Source organism: Lepidochelys olivacea, assembly GCF_965140295.1.
Source record: "Lepidochelys olivacea isolate rLepOli2 genome assembly, chromosome: 4".
Lineage (NCBI taxonomy): Eukaryota > Metazoa > Chordata > Testudines > Cheloniidae > Lepidochelys > Lepidochelys olivacea.
In genome coordinates this window covers 86,380,398-86,398,167 of record NC_140414.1, presented here as the reverse complement: position 1 = coordinate 86,398,167, position 17,770 = coordinate 86,380,398, and the positions used below count along the sequence as shown (strand labels likewise).

The 17,770-nt window shown below is 41.3% G+C and overlaps 1 protein-coding gene and 1 long non-coding RNA gene across 6 annotated transcripts in view; one reads left to right on the top strand and one right to left on the bottom strand.

The window, feature by feature from the left end:
- The window catches only part of STOX2 (storkhead box 2), a 119,601-nt gene that overhangs the window by 37,185 nt on the left and 64,646 nt on the right, over nucleotides 1-17,770 (bottom strand). For 3 of the 5 annotated variants that reach the window (XM_084625825.1, XM_084625828.1, XM_084625829.1), the window contains one exon: nucleotides 2,308-2,460. In XM_084625825.1, coding sequence (XP_084481951.1) covers nucleotides 2,308-2,460 — 153 coding nt within the window. Of the gene's footprint in view, nucleotides 1-2,307; nucleotides 2,461-9,842; nucleotides 9,957-10,304; nucleotides 10,377-10,777; nucleotides 10,868-17,770 lie in introns of those variants that run through there. The other 2 variants (XM_084625826.1, XM_084625827.1) reach the window with 2 other exon arrangements.
- LOC311519389 lies at nucleotides 11,038-16,473 on the top strand. Its single transcript, XR_014711263.1, has 3 exons — nucleotides 11,038-11,145; nucleotides 13,119-13,162; nucleotides 16,387-16,473. It is a non-coding gene; the product is annotated as an uncharacterized lncRNA (long non-coding RNA).

The following is a 17,770-nucleotide window of genomic DNA, read 5'->3' as shown; positions in this document are numbered from 1 at the left end:
TAAAAACAGAAAAGAAAAACAATAGGCCAGAATATTATACTGATTTGTAAATGTTCAGTACAACCTCTGTAAATTTCTTCAAATCCTTCATTGAGTTAGGAATCAACCCTATAAAGTTTAAATCATGCGAGCAACCCTCTTGAAGTGAACATGATTATCAGTGAGAGCAAGAATAACTCATGGGTATAAGAGTTACAGAATCAGGTCTTAGGGTTTCTGTAAATTTTGCTTCGAATCTCAGGATTAATTGGAGCTGAATCTATTTCCCTATGTTAAGTATCCTCACACCTTCTTGTCAACAGTCTAAATGGGCCATCTTGATTATCACTACAAAAGTTTTTTTCTCCTGCTGATAATAGCTCATCTTAATTAGCCTCTTACAGTTTGTATGGCAACTTCCACCTTCTCTGTATTTATATACACCTCTACCCCAATATAACGCGACCTGATAAAACACGGCTTCGCATACAACACAGTAAAGCTCTGACATACTGCTCTGAGCAGCATGTTAAGGGTGCTGTGCTGTGCCGGGGCCGAGGGGTTTGATAAGGGGCAGAGGGTCTCGGGGGTGGTCGGGGCTCCCCTACCCCCCAGGGTCTGGGAGGCAGGAGCTGTGGGGAGGGGGCACTTTTGAGGGCCCCGCAGTCCCAGAGTGGCCCGGGGGATTAGGGGGGTGCTGGGAGCAGCCCACTGCACTTCCCTCACCCCGGCCCCAGCTGTGTCACTCAGGGGAGGGGGCTTGGGATCCCCCTTGCACTCACCGGCAGTGGTGGAAGTGGAGCAGCCCAGCCCCAGCCTGCTCTTCCAGCTCCCGTGCTCCGCTTCTCGCCGCAGGTGAGTGCGGGACCTTTCCCCAACCCCAACCCCCCTCCCCCCCCAGCCCCAGCCTGCAACACAGCTGGGGCCAGGGCAAGGAAAGCGGAGCAGGCTTGGGCCATGTCGCTCCGCTTCCTGCCACAGGTGAGTGCGGGGGGCGTCCTTTCCCCAACCTCCCTGCACTCACTGGCGGCGGGAAGCGGAGCACCACAGCTGGGCGGTGACGGAGGGGAGTGGGCTGGGGCTGTGTTGCTCCACTTCCTGCCGCTGCCGGTGAGCGCCTGTCAGGGGGCAAGGGATGTGGATGGGGTTGGAGCAGTCAGGGGACAGGAGCAGGGGGGTTGGGGTCCTGGGGGTGATTAGGGAAGGGGGGTCTCTGGAGGGGGCAGTCAGGAAACAAGGAACAGGGGGGGCCAAAGCACGTTAGATATAACACGGTCTCACCTATAATGTGGTGAGATTTTTTGTCTCCCGAGGACCGCATTATATCGGGGTAGAGGTGTATGTATCTTCTTACTATATGTTCCATTCTATGCATCCGATGATGAAGTGGGCTGTAGCTCAAGAAAACTTATGGTCTACTAAATTTGTTAGTCTCTAAGCTGCCACAAGTACTTCTGTTCTTTTTGCAAATACAGACTAACACGGCTGCTACTCTGAAAACCATCTACAACAGAGACTCTCGACAAGATTTGGGGCTTGTCGTGGATAACTAGCTGAACATGAGCTCTCAAGGTGATGGTGTGGCCAAAAAAAAGCAACCTTGGGATGCATAAACGGGAATCTTGAGTAGGAGTAGAGAGGCTATTTTACCTCTGTATTTGGCATTGGTACGACCACTACTGGAATACTGTGTCCAGTTCAGTTGTCCACAATTCAAGAAGGATGTTGATAAACTGGAGAGGGTTCAAAGAAGAGCCACGAGAATGATTAAAGGATTAGAAAACGTGCCTTATAATGACACTCACAGAGTTTGATCTATTTAGCGTAACAAAAAGAAGATTAGGGGCTGACTTGATCACAGTCTAAGTACCTACATGGGGAATATATGAAAATAGGCTCTTCAGTCTAGCAGACAACAATATAACATAATCGAAAGTCTGGAAGTTGAAGGTTGACAAATTCAGACTGAAAATAAGGTATAATTTTTTTTACAAGTGTGAGTGTTAACCACTGGAAGAATTTACCAAGGGTCACAGTGGAGTCTCCATCCTGACAATTTTTAAATAAAGATTGGATGTTTTTCTAAAAGATATGTTCTAGGAATTATTTTGGGGAAGTTCTATGACTTGTATTTTGCAGGAGGTCAGATTAGATCATCACAATGATCCCTTCTGGCTTTTGAATACATGAATAAGCAAAGCAGGTTATCTACCAAGCTTCCTTTTCTAAAGTAACAACAATTGTAACCAACCTTTTACGAGGAATTCTTTGACTGTTACTTAAAAAATCCAGGTTCATATGATTAGTGATACATTAGTGCATGGTTACCTGGGAAGCAGGTTGTTAGGTGTTCCATTAGAGCTTCTTGTGTGACTTGTTTTCGCGCAGAGTTCATTGCCGAGATGGCCAAGCAAAGGATTTCCCCAAGTGGAATAAACTGTGACTGACTGATGGGAGACATATTGATTGGTGATACATCACCTGTAGAAAGACAGTAGACATTCAAGGAAGGCTTTCATTTAAACGTTGTTCACTGATCATATACAGAGATGTGTCCACTGCAATGTGCACAATTTTGTATAGTTTATATTGCTCTTGCGATAAAACCTTCAAAACTAGACCAACAACTTATTAGAGAAGTCAAAGACACAATACATTTTTGACATTGAAGGTATATTAAAATGTTCAGGAAATATTTTTGAAGAACAATCCAATACTTGAACCCAAAAAACCCACACCCATTGCAGCTGCAGAACCCCAAGGCTGTATGTCCAAAGTGACAACTGTACACACAAGCATGAACTTGTGAATGCAATGGGTTCATACACATTTTTGCAGGCACAAGCACTGCTCTCTCTTTTCAAATCCTGGTTGTATGGGTCATCTAGAGTTTGTACTAGAGAGAATTTCGAATTTTTTAAAAATTGCAACAAAAATTAGAAAAAGAAAATTCTGCAAGTGATAATGAGCCATATTTTTAGCTTGCTGGCCAGCTATATTATACCCTTTGCTCAGTGGCACAAAAACATCAAATACCTAAAGAGTTAAAGAGCTCCTTCCTTGGTCTGCAGATGTAATGACTTTGCATGACTGTAGTTTAAAAAGAGAAATTTTGAAGTTTTGTTGAAGAAATATGAACAAGTACAGACAGTTGTGTTATCTGCTTTAGGTGAACTGTATTTTTACTTGCCAGGTTACTTATCCAATTAATTTTTCCCATGAAGTTTTTTAAATATATTTTATTAGCCAATACTTTAAGAGCACTGAACAACTTTTAAACTTAAAAGGTTACAGGATGAGAAACAATTTGATGAGATAAGTATATAGTACATACACATTTAAAGTCTGCTCTTTATCTCCTGTTTCAGTGGTAATAGTTCCCAGATGGTCCCAAAAGTACAGCAGTGCTTCCTACGTAACCAGTGAGAAAGCAGAAGGATTTGAGGTTTCCTTAACCATAACAGGTTTCAGAGTAACAGCCGTGTTAGTCTGTATTCGCAAAAAGAAAAGGAGTACTTGTGGCACCTTAGAGACTAACCAATTTATTAGAGTATAAGCTTTCGTGAGCTATAGCTCACTTCCTCAGATGCATCTGAGGAAGTGAGCTGTAGCTCACGAAAGCTTATACTCTAATAAATTGGTTAGTCTCTAAGGTGCCACAAGTACTTCTTTTCTTTTAACCATAACAGAATACTAAATAGTTACACCAGGATAAACAGTTGGTGTTAGGATTCTGATCAGCTTTGGACTACAGTTCAGGTCACAGACTGATCAATCACTGGGTTGCAGGTTTAGATTAAATGGCTTTGAAACTTCATGAGCTGTTCTCATGAGATTTCAGTGAATTTGAACAACTAGAATACAGTTTTGGATCAGATCAGAAACCACATATATGGAAGTGGGTTCAAATCTATGAATTCAGATCCAACCCACTCCTGAAATTGAAAGGGATTAGATGTTCTGCATGTGGCCCCATTAATTTTCATTGTCTTGTTTTTTACTAAGCAGGTACAGTGTGCTCACACAGGGCTCACAAATGGAAAATCAAATGCATCTCATCTTAAACAATACTCAGAATTGTTGCACTGAGTATTTTGTAAAAAAGTTTTCATAATTGCTTTAGGTTAACCCTATGTGTAATATTTGTTTTTCAAATACGCCAGTTGCATATTCTGTTGCACAGTAGGGACACATGAACAGAGATGCATTAAGGATTTAAAAAATCACACATACAAATATGCAAGTGGATTTAAAAATAAGTTTATTTATGCTGTATCTCTCTGGAACACTGTTGCCTACCACCTAAACAGGTCTTCATTCTGCAACTGGATATATGCTGGCAGACATTAGAACCTATAGAGAGCCCCATTACCTTCAGTTGGACTCCTTGTAAGCACAAAGATCTGCCCCATGTATGTTTGACTTCAGCACTGGGGTCTTGAATTAGAAGCTCATTGGGACATTTTTGTTTTACCTGTCTGCAAAGTCACTGGGACATTACAAAGTAATAACCAACAACAATCTGGAAGATGGTGGACATCTGATTAGGAAGAATAGTAGACAGGCTTACAAATGACAGGACGCAAAAACAGGTAGGCATAGCATTCCTAATTTTTTAAGAGGGGAAAAAACCTGAAGAGTTAATTATACTATTGTTAAGACAAACAAATATTTTATCTGTCAACAGGTAAAATTATGTATATAAACATATGAAGATAAAATCTTTAAAATCAATGAGACATAAATATAAGAAAGTAAGTGTTCAAATGTATCTAGATAATACTTAGTCCTGCCATGAGTGCAGGGGACTGGACTAGATGGCCTCTCAAGGTCCCTTCCAGACCTATGATTCTACCTACAAAAATGAAATTGTATTGGAGAGAAGATGACATTGACCTAATTGGTCTCATACCTGAAAAGCATCAGAATTGGTATGTACACACACTCCAAAGGATTACAACTGGAACACGAGATCTTTCTTTTTAAATAGGCCACTTAACCTAAGGAATCATTAGGATTTAATAAATGATCCTTTACAATTTTTAATTAGTCTTCTGAAGGAAGAGATTGGATTCAGAATGTTGTGAATTGTATGTTTCAGTTGGCTGCATACTAGTCATCAAGTAGTAAAGTTATTTTAATTTTAGAAACACTTGGTGCTTCCTTTTTATGTAGAAATATCTGTGTATGCTGTGCATGAGAAACGGTTTTGTAAAGTATGCAAAGTGCAGACAAGGCCCTATAAGCCCCCATTTTCAAACGGCAAGTCTGCAAATATTGTTCTAAAATTGTGAGCTTAATTTGCACAATTAGTTACCACTAAAGCATCTGGAAATTGGGGTTTTTTATGTAAGCAAATCAGATACAATTTTCAACGGGAATCCATACACATTTTAAATTCAAAAGGAATGGCTGACATATATTAGTTTCGTAAAAGGCTATCATAATTCACTCCTTGCTAATCCCTTTGAGAGTTGGTTAACTTTGACATGGCAACCCTCATTCATCTTCACTGCTGTCAGAATTAATTCTATAGTTAAACCTACAGATGCCAATAAACCATCTACTGGAGATAATTTGCGATTCTTCAAACAGAGGAACAGAACATCTGTAAAACTTACAACAGACCTAGTAATAGAGAGCCACAGAGACCAGCACTTATGGCGGTACTAATTTGCCAAGTTTTATCTTAAACACCCTTGGGCTCTGGGAAGTTCCAAGTACTCTGTGGTTGAAGTTAAGTGAACAAATTCTTTGATGCACAGCAACAGAAAGTATCTTGTGTTTACAATTTAATTTAATATATTATCACCAATTATATGTGTAAATACCATTTATCCTTTTGAATACAAGATTTACAACAAATCTTTTTAGGAAAGATCTGTTTTAAAAAAAAATCAAGTATTCTTTTCCTAAAACTTTTTTTTTTTGGTAGACCTCAACACTTTATAAAGGATTCAGCATATGGCTCCCATTAACTCAGTCTGATGCTTATTTCAAGCAGCTTTCCTTTGAAATCAAATTACTAGACTTGACTTTCAAATGTTTATGTTCAAAATTAAAAGGAAAATAGTGAAGCCCAGAAAGCGGCATTCATCAGCTGACTGTATGTTTTGTTAAAATACCATCAGCAGCTAGAAGTACATGGTTTCAATTCCATTTCAGTGGAAAGAAACAGTCAAACTTTATTAAAAAAAAAAGAATGATAATAAAATCAAGTTTCCCGGTATTTTCTTATGTACTTCATAAGCATTTTGAAAATGTCTAAGCACCTAACAAGTAATTAATGGGATCTGGTCTCTCGTTGATGACAATGGGATTTACATAGATAATTACCCTTTTTAATGGGCGCTATTATTTAAAAATTAAGAGTCCAGTTTTAAGTAAAATAAACACATGCTCTTAAATAGCATTTTTCTTCTATTGAATAATAGAATTGAATTCCATGAATCTCGAAGCACTTTACAGAGATGAATAAACATTATTATTCCTACTTTACAGATGAGACCCCACGGCACAAAGAGGTTAAGTGATTGCCCCAGGTTACACACAATCAGTAACAGAGTTGGAAATAAGAACCCATGCTTCAGTGTCCTATTCACCAGCTCTGCTATACACCATTTAATTCAGTATCCCTGCTCCCTGTATGTCTGAATCTCATCTGTTTATTTTACTGACAAAAAATATTTTTTAGTAGAGATCACACTTATGACAAAATGTTATGAAAGACAAACCTAGACTGCATTCTGCTCTATGCATTAGCAACAAAACTGTCAGCTAAGTTCTGACAATAGAATCTTTATTACTGATTAAATGGTTAGAAAGAACAAAGTTTGACTTCCCGCTCTCTGTCTCAGTTTGCAGGGACAGCAGTTAGAAAAATCATCTTTGATTTATAAATGGAGCCAATTCAATGCATCCATTGAGAGAGAAAAATATGAAAATACTACAATGTTTTTACAGAGTCACTTTTCAGAGTACAACCACACTTTATTAGAATTTATACACTTATTTCCTCACATATGGGGAAGAAACCCCCTAAGAGCACTTCTGCAGTGCAGTGAAATGTAAGAAGCCCAAATGTAACCAATTCCTCCCCTTCTCCCTGTCACTCAGAGCTCTTTAACCTTTTGTGGTACAGCAGTTTTCTCCAGATAAACTTTAAACATACGATTTTATTAAAAAGGAAATTTCAAGTTATGACATTACAGCCATTTCATGATATCTAACTACCACAGGGAGGGTTTGCATTAGAAATGCTTTAGATAGATTTCCATGCCAACAGACTGATATCTTCAGCACACGATTGTGACTTCACTATGGGATCAAGCAAAAGTAGAAGCTTGTTTGTGATAGTGGAAAAAGCTCTTCTTCGAACAAAAGATAGCTAACAGCAGCAGCTGGGGACAGAGAAAATTACAGACAGAAGAACAAACTCCTCATATAAATATTCTCTTTTCGAGCTTACCTAAAATCCCTTTTTGAAGGGACACATTTGCAAAACTACTTTTTGTGAGCCTAACTGGCGAATACTGGTGGATAAACTGAACAAGTTATGCATTTGACCGGGGTTGCATCCTCATTCCTAAATTTCAAGGTGAGTTCAATCATATTATTTCCAGAATAGCCCACATCATAGGCTAGCAAACAAACACATAAAAACACCAATTCAAAACAACAATGTACAAGTGCATATCAAATTGCCACTTGAGGCTATATGGCACCTTTTAACCAGATTAAACAATCGTGAGAACTGGAAGAACATGCAGCTTCTGATAGCATTAAAAATGCTAGAAACATGAGATCTGTGATATATTAACATATAAATGAACATATGAGTCAACAGTGTAACACTGTTGCAAAAAAAGCAAACATCATTCTGGGATGTATTAGCAGGAGTATTGTAAGCAAGACACGAGATGTAATTCTTCCACTCTACTCCGCGCAGAGTAGAGCTCAACTGGAGTATTGTGTCTAGTTCTCGGTGCCACATTTCAGGAAAGATGTGGACAAATTGGAGAAAGTCCAGAGAAGAGCAACAAAAATGATTAAAGGTCTAGAAAACATGACCCCATGAGGGAAGATTGAAAAAATTGGGTTTGTTTAGTCTGGAGAAGAGAAGATAGAGAGGGGACATGATAACAGTTTTCAAGTACATAAAAGGTTGTTACAAGGAGGAGGAAGAAAAATTGTTCTTCTTTACCTCTGAGGATAGGACAAGAAGCAATGGGTTTAAATTGCAGCAAGGGCGGTATAGGTTGGACATTAGGAAAAACTTCCTGTCAGAGTGGCTAAGCACTGGAATAAATTGCCTAGGGAGGTAATAGAATCTCCATCATTGGAGATTTTTAAGAGCAGGTAGGACAAACACTTATCAGGGATGGTCTAGATCAGGGGTTGGCAACCTTTCGGAAGTGGTGTGCCGAGTCTTCATTTATTCACTCTAATTTAAGGTTTCACGTGCCAGTAATATATTTTTAGAAAGCCTCTTTCTATAACTCTATAATATATAACTAACCTATTTTTGTATGTAAAGCAAGTAAGTTTTTTAAAATGTTTAAGAAGATTCATTTAAAATTAAATTAAAATGCAGAGCCCCCCCCCGTGGCCAGGACCCGGGCAGAGTGAGTGCCACTGAAAATCAGCTTGCGTGCCGCCTCTGGCACGCGTGCCATAGGTTGCCTACCCCGATCTAGAGAATACTTAGTCCTGCCATGAGTGCAGGGGACTGGACTAGATGACCTCTCAAGGACCCTTCCAGTCCTATGATTCTATATTTTACTGACCACGACTGAAATTTAAAAAAATATGTAGTCTGCCAAGTCCCAACTAAACATACTTATTTATTTTTAATCACTTTTTCAGACTTACTTTACTGATATACACATAACATCAAAGTGTAGTATCAAAAGACGACTGCAACTGGATACAAGAAAATTTTTTTAGAAAACAAACAAGCAATTTACCCTGGTTTAAGAGAAGGCTAAGCCTTATTTATGTACGTTTTAAAAGAGCACCCTAATAGTTGGTAAGAATTCCACTGACTCTAAAATAAAAAGATATCCCTACGCCTCTAATCAGTTTCACAGACAATGATGGTATAAGCCTCTATATGCTTGCTAGCACAATGGGATCCTGGTCCATGACTGGGGCTCTTAGGGTCTATGATAATAAAATAATAATTATTATTATTATAACAGAATCTTGCATACATCTTACCAGCTAGCCAATTTTGCACCACTGAAAAAGTATGCACACCAAAACATACCTTCTTCTTATAGACACATGCCACTGTTTCATAATGCAACCCATATTGCAAGAATTCAACTATATGATATGACCATTCAAACTATTTTTGGCCTTGGGAACTACACAGAAATCCCAGTGCTGACCTACAGTATGACAAATATTTGCTTCATGTGTTAACGTTCTTAGGGTAGCTTTTGAATGCTGCTAGTGATTAACTCTGATCCAAACATGTAAAATGACCTACTCCATCCTTTGGACCTGGTTAAAAATGACCCTGCAGATGTAACATACCAAATGTCAGTAACTTTGTTAATATGTGCTGAAGTGCACGCGCACACACACTCAACACATTATGACAGAAATATTTCAATGTATTTTGCTTCATTCATTTACCATAGCCAGCTGACTCCTGACTCCCCAGTCTGTGCAAAGCTATGATCACAAAGCGTCTATGAAAATCTATGGGACTGTCCCAGAGAATATCAGGAAATTCCTTTTTTATAAAATATATATAGTGAGCTTTTAAAAAAGCTACCCAAACGATTTTTTCAATTTCTTTTGCTGAATTACTATTTTATACTTTCAGCACACAATATGTTAAAAAGGGGATTTACCTGAACCCCTATGCTCCATTACAGTTCTACAGTAGCTGTGATGTCACAACATTGCCAGGGCATTACATCATAGTGGAATCTGCCTGGCTGCAGCAGAGATCAATGCCACAAGACCTGAATAAAAATAAAGCATGCTTTTAAATAATATGTTGAATGCTCATCTCTTACCAAAGCTACTGGGGGCCTCCAGACCATAAATGCTAATGCATTAACTGTGCGGGTCATCTTTAAGGAATTCTATAATACTTGAATCTTCCCATAATTTTGTACGAGAGAGAGAGAGAGATATATAAACATAGCTAAGAATTAGGGGGGGGGGGAAATCTCTAAAGAGCTCTGCAAATATACCTCCTACTCAGTGTTATGAAAACACATCTTCAAAAAAATCTCTTCTTTCACCCTATATTAATGGAACAGTTGGAATCACACCCTACCACCACCCCCTGTTTTGAAGGCACTCACAGTCTTAGTAAAGCAACTCTCCACTGCAATGCCTCAGGATTCTGCAGTGTCACTCCTCTTCTGCCTGGTTCTCTGCAAAGTGAAGTCATAGGAATGGATCAGCCAACCTGCCTTTGCACTACCCTGCCCAGAATCCTTTGTGAACTGAAATGAGTCATCGTTCTGAGAAAAGCTACAGTTCGATGTTCCAAGGTTTCTCCGTATGTCTGTGCATGCTTCTTTGTCTTTGCAATGGAATGTCGCTGCTTTTGTAACAGTGCACCGCTGCACTGTACAAGAGTAACAAACCAGTCTCCTTACCAAGTGGGCAAAAAAGCCACTTACATGCATTAGCAGAGACGCGTTAAAGCTTTAACTCCTAGACAAGCTACAAAATTTACATCTAGCAGCATATATTCCTGATTTAATACAGACACATACATACACACAGCATTTATTTCTAAAATCACTTGCAATTTAGCTCACACACTTACCCGTGTTTATTATAATCACAAAAAAAATTTGCCTTCCTTTTCCATGTCTGAAGAAAGCTGCAGACCTATGTGTAATACAGATGGTTCTATTGTACACTGGATCAAAGTTGTGTAGCTGTGAACTGTTCGTCAAAAATTCATATTGGGGAACAAGTCCTTTCAAGCTTATGTCTTGTCATCCCATTCACCAGCTAGGTTCACAATAAAGCGAGTCCTGAAATCATGCCAACGAGCCAGCAGAAATCAAACTGCTCCAAGTGCCGAGAGCCAGCGGAGCTGCTGCTGCTTCTGCTGACAAAGAAGGTAACGTTCAGAATGAGGTCACTGTGTCAACATCTCACTCTCAATGTGAGGCTTCTGTTTGCTTGGTAAGTGCAGGCTAACTTAGGCTTTTTGGGGTGGAGAAGGGTACATTTATTAGCCTTGAAGAAATGTTTAAATTGTTTTAATTTGGGGGAAATTTTATATCCCACTGTGACTTGTCAAAGAGACAGAAACAATGCACAGGAAAAAGGAAAAACAAAACAAAGGCATTTTGATATGGGTTTTTCTTTAAAGGCATATTTTATTCTGCATAGAATACAGTGCCCTCACTTTAAAAGTACTTAGACTCACAGGTCCATAAAATCCTATAACACTACTCCTTGATCGTCATCAGACCCCATCTACACTGCAGATACAACTATGCAAGGTAACAGTACAAGACCAAGGTTAAGGTCTTATCAAGGCTTTATCTCAACTAGGAACACAGGTGTTTGGATATTGTTCGAGTTAGCCACGTAAAGGTAGCTTATCCCACTGTAGATTCAGTTGAACACCTTTAAAATCATACCAGCTGATCGCGGCTCCCACTGACTGCAGTTCGCTGCTCCAGGCCAATGGGAGCTGCTGGAAGCAGCGGCCAGTACATCCCTCAGCCCGCGCAGCTTCCAGCAGCTCCCATTGGCCTGGAGCAGCGAACCGCGGCCACTGGGAGCCATGATTGGCCAAACCAGTGGATGCGGCAGGTCAACAAACCGGCCGGCCCACCAGGGGCTTTCCCTGCACAAGTGGCAGAACAAGTTTGGGAACCACTGTGCTAGAGGAAAGCCTAGGGCCTACCCTGACCAACTAACCATTTTAAAGGCAGTAAACTGAATCTGCAGTAGATGCCTACTGGTTTTCCCAATGGAATTAGCTACCTAGAGGTAAATAATTTGATTAAACAACCAACCAAACCAAACATTCTTTTCCTAGTCTTGACAAGGCTCTATACTGTAGATTGTTGTAACCACAGTATCAGGTCATGTGACAACAGTGGTGTAAACTGGGTGTCTTGACACAACTGTAATTATAATGAAGTAGGGGCGTCAGAAGGTATTTGAAGCTCTAAGAACTATATTTTTGCCATACTTACACCCAGAAATTTTATACCTAAAAATAAATAAATAAATCCCTATCCTGTGGTACTTAGCCAGGAAAACATCCATTGATTTTAAGAGCCTTTTGCCTACTCGAGGGCTGCAGAATCAGGCTCAAAGTTTCTAAAAGACAGATTAATCCAACATGGCAAATTGAATTAAACATGTCCCCCAGAATCTTTGTGAAGAAATCTCTGCAGTTAATTCATCAAATCCACATCTATTTTCTGATAAATATTTTTTATATTTCTGGAAAAAAAAAAAAGCTTACTGTGGGCACTCTTACAATGGAATTACAGCAGGACATACTGTAACAAAAACCACCAGAGCTTTTTCCTCTAGTTTTTTTTTTTTAAACTCACAAATTACTATTTCAAAAGTTGAAAGGGACTGAAGATGAAGAACAAGACAGGATTGCCACCATTATTATTATTACAGCATGAGCTAAGAAAAGGAAAAGTCCACACAAAATAATATCTACTGAAGTCCAAATTAGTGAAGTGGTTCAATTATCACGCTCCTCCGTCTCTGACATACACAAAGGACAAAGTGATAAGCATTCAATAATAGCAGCAACAGCTGACAGTATGTATTAAATTGCCATTGTATGGCCATCTGCCATATCAGACGATGACATCATGACCGCTCGTTTTTTCTATTATGGCTGTATAGTCTGATCTGTAAGGAGCAAAGGTTGTGAACAGATGTCACGTAGGAATGTGTAGGCTCCCACTGAAGATTTGTCATGACATTTGGCCCTTTTTTCAATCAGTTTTTCTTGTCTATCATTCTCAAAGAGTTTACAACTTTTATTGATAGTTGCTCTCCATTCAGGTCTACCCGTGGTAATGTCTTCAAAGTTTTCATGAGTTCAGATTCTGTTTAAGCGTGTCTTTGAAACATTTACGTTGACCAACCTTCCTGCACATTCTGAATTTCAGCTCACCAGAGGACTTTTTTGGGGAGTGTATCATCATCCATTCAGGTAACGTGACCTGTCCATCTAAGCTGAGCTTTGATGATCATTGCCTCAATGCTGGTTGGTGTTGTTTTTTCAAGGATATTAATGTTTGACAAATTGTCTTGCCCGAGGAACTTTAGAATAGAGCGAAGACAGCACACGTGAAATTTTTCAAACTGCTTGATGCGTCTGCAGTAAATTGTTTACATTTCACATCTGCATAAAAAGGGATGCTATCACTGCTGCACTGTATATCATCCATTTTGTTGGCTGTCTGATGATATGCTTGTTGAGTATCTTGTGGCAAAGTCTTCCAAAAGCCTGGCTTGCCTCTTGTATTCTGTTTGATATTTCCTGATCTCACATGAAACAGTACTGCCACTGTAAAGCAACTGACATTCTTTATTTTTGTAACATCAGTGCTGATATTTGGCTCAGTGGTGGTGATTGAAGGGACTGTTTGGAAAAAGACTTCAGGTTTTTTTCCAGGCTGGTGGTGAGTTCAAACTGTTTAGTTGCCTCTGGGACCATGTGAAGAATAAATTTTAGGTCATTTTCACTATGACTAGATGGAGCACAATCAACTCCAAAAAGACCTTCACACACAAGTTCCTCACGGATTTTTGTCTTTGCAGTAAGCTTTCAGAAACTAAAGAGACTTCCATCAGTTCAGTCCCTTACATATATGCCCTTTTGAAGGTTCTCAATTGCATAATGCACAACGGCTGCAAAGAAGAGTTTAAAGAAGATCGATTCCAGCACAAGGCCTTGTTTCACACCATTGTACCTGGGGAATGGGTTAGAGAGGCCACCATCTGAGAGTACTTGACCAGTCCTGTCTTCATGGATTTGGCGTATGATGTTAACAAATCTATTTTGAGTTGTCTCCTCCCTGATGGTAGTCACCTACCCACATAAGATGGAGCCTAAAGAAAAGAGTCCTTTGTTGATCTTTACCTTAACTTGTACAACACATCCTCCCAGGCCAGGGCTCTGAGATTTTATGGTCTTTATCACTGCCCTTCTATCACTACAGGAAACTCAGAGAAGAAAAGGAATATATTGGACTGTGCAAAGAGGAGAAAAATTAAAAGTTAAAAAACATCAGTGAAATATAATGGGAAGGTTACCATTACAGATGAGACAATTCAAAATAGATGTGTATCACTTCTACTGCATTCCTAAATTTTGAATGCTTAACTCAGTTATCACACAGAATTGGAGTGAGGCACTGAAGAAATTCCAGCTCTTTTCTTATAACTTCTTTTTGGTCCCAGAGATTCCCAAATGGACTTGGTCACCTCATCCCCAGAGGGATGCTACCTGCTACATCATAACCCCTACATGCCCCCTCTTCCTCCCAGCATAAACCCCAGTCTCTCCCACCCACAGCCTCCTTATCTCTAGTTTGTTCCTGGACCCTGAGTTTCATTACTCGCTGCTAAGCTCTCCCGCTGAAGGCAATTATCAGTAGCTGATATTAATATCTGATACACTCTGATAGCTACGATTTCATATCCAATAAGTTTGGAAAAACATCCCTACTTATCACATATCTAAAATGTGCCACACAAACGAAGGAAAAATAATTACCAATCCTACCTAACCCAAGGCAAAAAAAACAACCGATGCCTCGCGCACAAACAGTAACAACCTGGAACCATGTGAAGAAATGCTGAAGCATTAAGTTGTTAGTCTTAAATAGCAGAGTCTGAGCCCTGGTCTACACTAGGACTTTAGGTCGAATTTAGCAGCGTTAAATCGATGTAAACCTGCACCTGTCCACACGATGAAGCCCTTTAGTTCAACTTAAAGGGGTCTTAAAATCGATTTCCGTACTCCACCCCTGACAAGTGGATTAGCGCTTAAATCGGCCTTGCCGGGTCAAACTTAGGGTACTGTGGACACAATTCAACGGTATTGGCCTCCGGGAGCTATCCCAGAGTGCTCCATTGTGACCGCTCTGGACAGCACTCTCAACTCAGATGCACTGGCCAGGTAGACAGGAAAAGGCCTGCGAACTTTTGAATCTCATTTCCTGTTTGGCCAGCGTGGCAAGCTGCAGGTGACCATGCAGAGCTCATTAGCAGAGGTGACCATGATGGAGTCCCAGAATCGCAAAAGAGCTCCAGCATGGACTGAACGGAAGGTACGGGATCTGACCGCTGTATGGGGAGATGAATCCGTGCTATCAGAACTCCGTTCCAGTTTTCAAAATGCCAAAACCTTTGTCAAAATCTCCCAGGGTATGAAGGACAGAGGCCATAACAGGGATCCGAAGCAGTGCCACGTGAAACTTAAGGAGCTGAGGCAAGCCTACCAGAAAACCAGAGGGGCGAACGGCCGCTCCGGGTCAGAGCCCCAAACATGCTGCTTCTATGATGAGCTGCATGCCATTTTAGGGGGTTCAGCCACCACTACCCCAGCCGTGTTGTTTGACTCCTTCAATGGAGATGGAGGCAACACGGAAGCAGGTTTTGGGGACAAAGAAGAAGAAGAAGATGATGATGATGAGGTTGTAGATAGCTCACAGCAAGCAAGCGGAGAAACCGGTTTTCCCGACAGCCAGGAACTGTTTCTCACCCTGGACCTGGAGCCAGTACCCGCCGAACCCACCCAAGGCTGCCTCCTGGATCCGGCAGGCGGAGAAGGGACCTCCAGCGAGTGTACCTTTTAAAGTACTATACATGGTTTAAAAGCAAGCATGTGAAAGGATTAATTTGCCCTGGCATTCGCGGCTCTCCTGGATGTATTCCCAAAGCCTTTGCAAAAGGTTTCTGGGGAGGGCAGCCTTATTGCGTCCTTCATGGTAGGACACTTTACCACTCCAGACCAGTAACACGTACTCGGGAATAATTGTACAACAAAGCATTGCAGTGTATGTTTGCTGGCGTTCAAACAACATCCGTTCTTTATCTCTCTGTGTTATCCTCAGGAGAGTGAGATCTCATTCATGGTCTCCTGGTTGAAATAGGGTGCTTTTCTTCAGGGGACATTCAGAGGAGCCCGTTCCTGCTGAGCTGTTTGCCTGTGGCTAAACAGAAATGTTCCCCGCTGTTAGCCACAGGGAGGGGGGAGAGTTGAGGGGGTAGCCACGCGGTGGGGGGAAGCAAAATGCGACCTTGTAACGAAAGCACATGTGCTATGTATGTAATCTTAACAGCAAGGTTTACCCTGAAAGACTGTAGCCACTGTTTTATAAAGTGTGTCTTTTTAAATACCGCTGTCCCTTTTTTTTTCTCCACCAGCTGCATGTTTTTCAATGATCACAGGACCTTCTCCTTCCCAGAAGCTAGTGAAGATTAGAAAGAAAAAAAAAACGCACTTGTGATGAAATGTTCTCTGAGCTCATGCTGTCCTCCCACACTGACAGAGCACAGACGAATGTGTGGAGGCAAATAATGTCAGAGTGCAGGAAAGCACAAAATGACTGGGAGGAGAGGTGGCGGGCTGAAGACAGGGCTGAAGCTCAAATGTGGCGGCAGCGTGATGAGAGGAGGCAGGATTCAATGCTGAGGCTGCTGGAGGATCAAACCTGTATGCTCCAGTGCATGGCTGAGCTGCAGCAAAGGCAGCTGGAGCACAGACTGCCACTACAGCCCCTGTGTAACCAACCGCCCTCCTCCCCAAGTTCCATAGCCTCCACACCCAGATGCCCAAGAACGCGGAGGGGGGGCCACTGGCCAACCAGCCACTCCGCCACAGAGGATTGCCCAGAAAAAAGAAGGCTGGCATTCAATAAATTTTAAAGTTGTAAACTTTTAAAGTGCTGTGTGGCATTTTCCTTCCCTCCTCCACCACCCCTCCTGGGCTACCTTGGTAGTCATCCCCCTATTTGTGTGATGAATGAATAAAGAATGCATGAATGTGAAGCAACAATGACTTTATTGCCTCTGCAAGCAACGATCAAAGGGAGGAGGGGAGGGTGGTTAGCTTGCAGGGAAGTAGAGTGAACCAAGGGGCGGGGGGTTTCATCAAGGAGAAACAAACAGAACTTTCACATCGTAGCCTGACCAGTCATGAAACTTGTTTTCAAAGCTTCTCTGATGTGTACCACACCCTCCTGTGCTCTTCTAACAGCCCTGGTGTCTGGCTGCGCGTAACCAGCAGCCAGGCGATTTGCCTCAACCTCCCACCCCGCCATAAACGTCTCCCCCTTACTCTCACAGATATTGTGGAGCACACAGCAAGCAGTAATAACAGTGGGAATATTGGTTTCGCTGAGGTCTAACCGAGTCAGTAAACTGCGCCAGCGCGCCTTTAAACGTCCAAATGCACATTCTACCACCATTCTGCACTTGCTCAGCCTGTAGTTGAACAGTTCCTGACTACTGTCCAGGCTGCCTGTGTAAGGCTTCATGAGCCATGGCATTAAGGGGTAGGCTGGGTCCCCAAGGATACATATAGGCATTTCAACGTCCCCAACAGTTATTTTCTGGTCTGGGAATAAAGTCCCTTCCTGCAGCTTTTGAAACAGACCAGAGTTCCTGAAGATGCGAGCGTCATGTACCTTTCCCGGCCATCCCACGTTGATGTTGGTGAAACGTCCCTTGTGATCCACCAGGGCTTGCAGCACTATTGAAAAGTACCCCTTGCGGTTTATGTACTCACCAGCTTGGTGCTCTGGTGCCA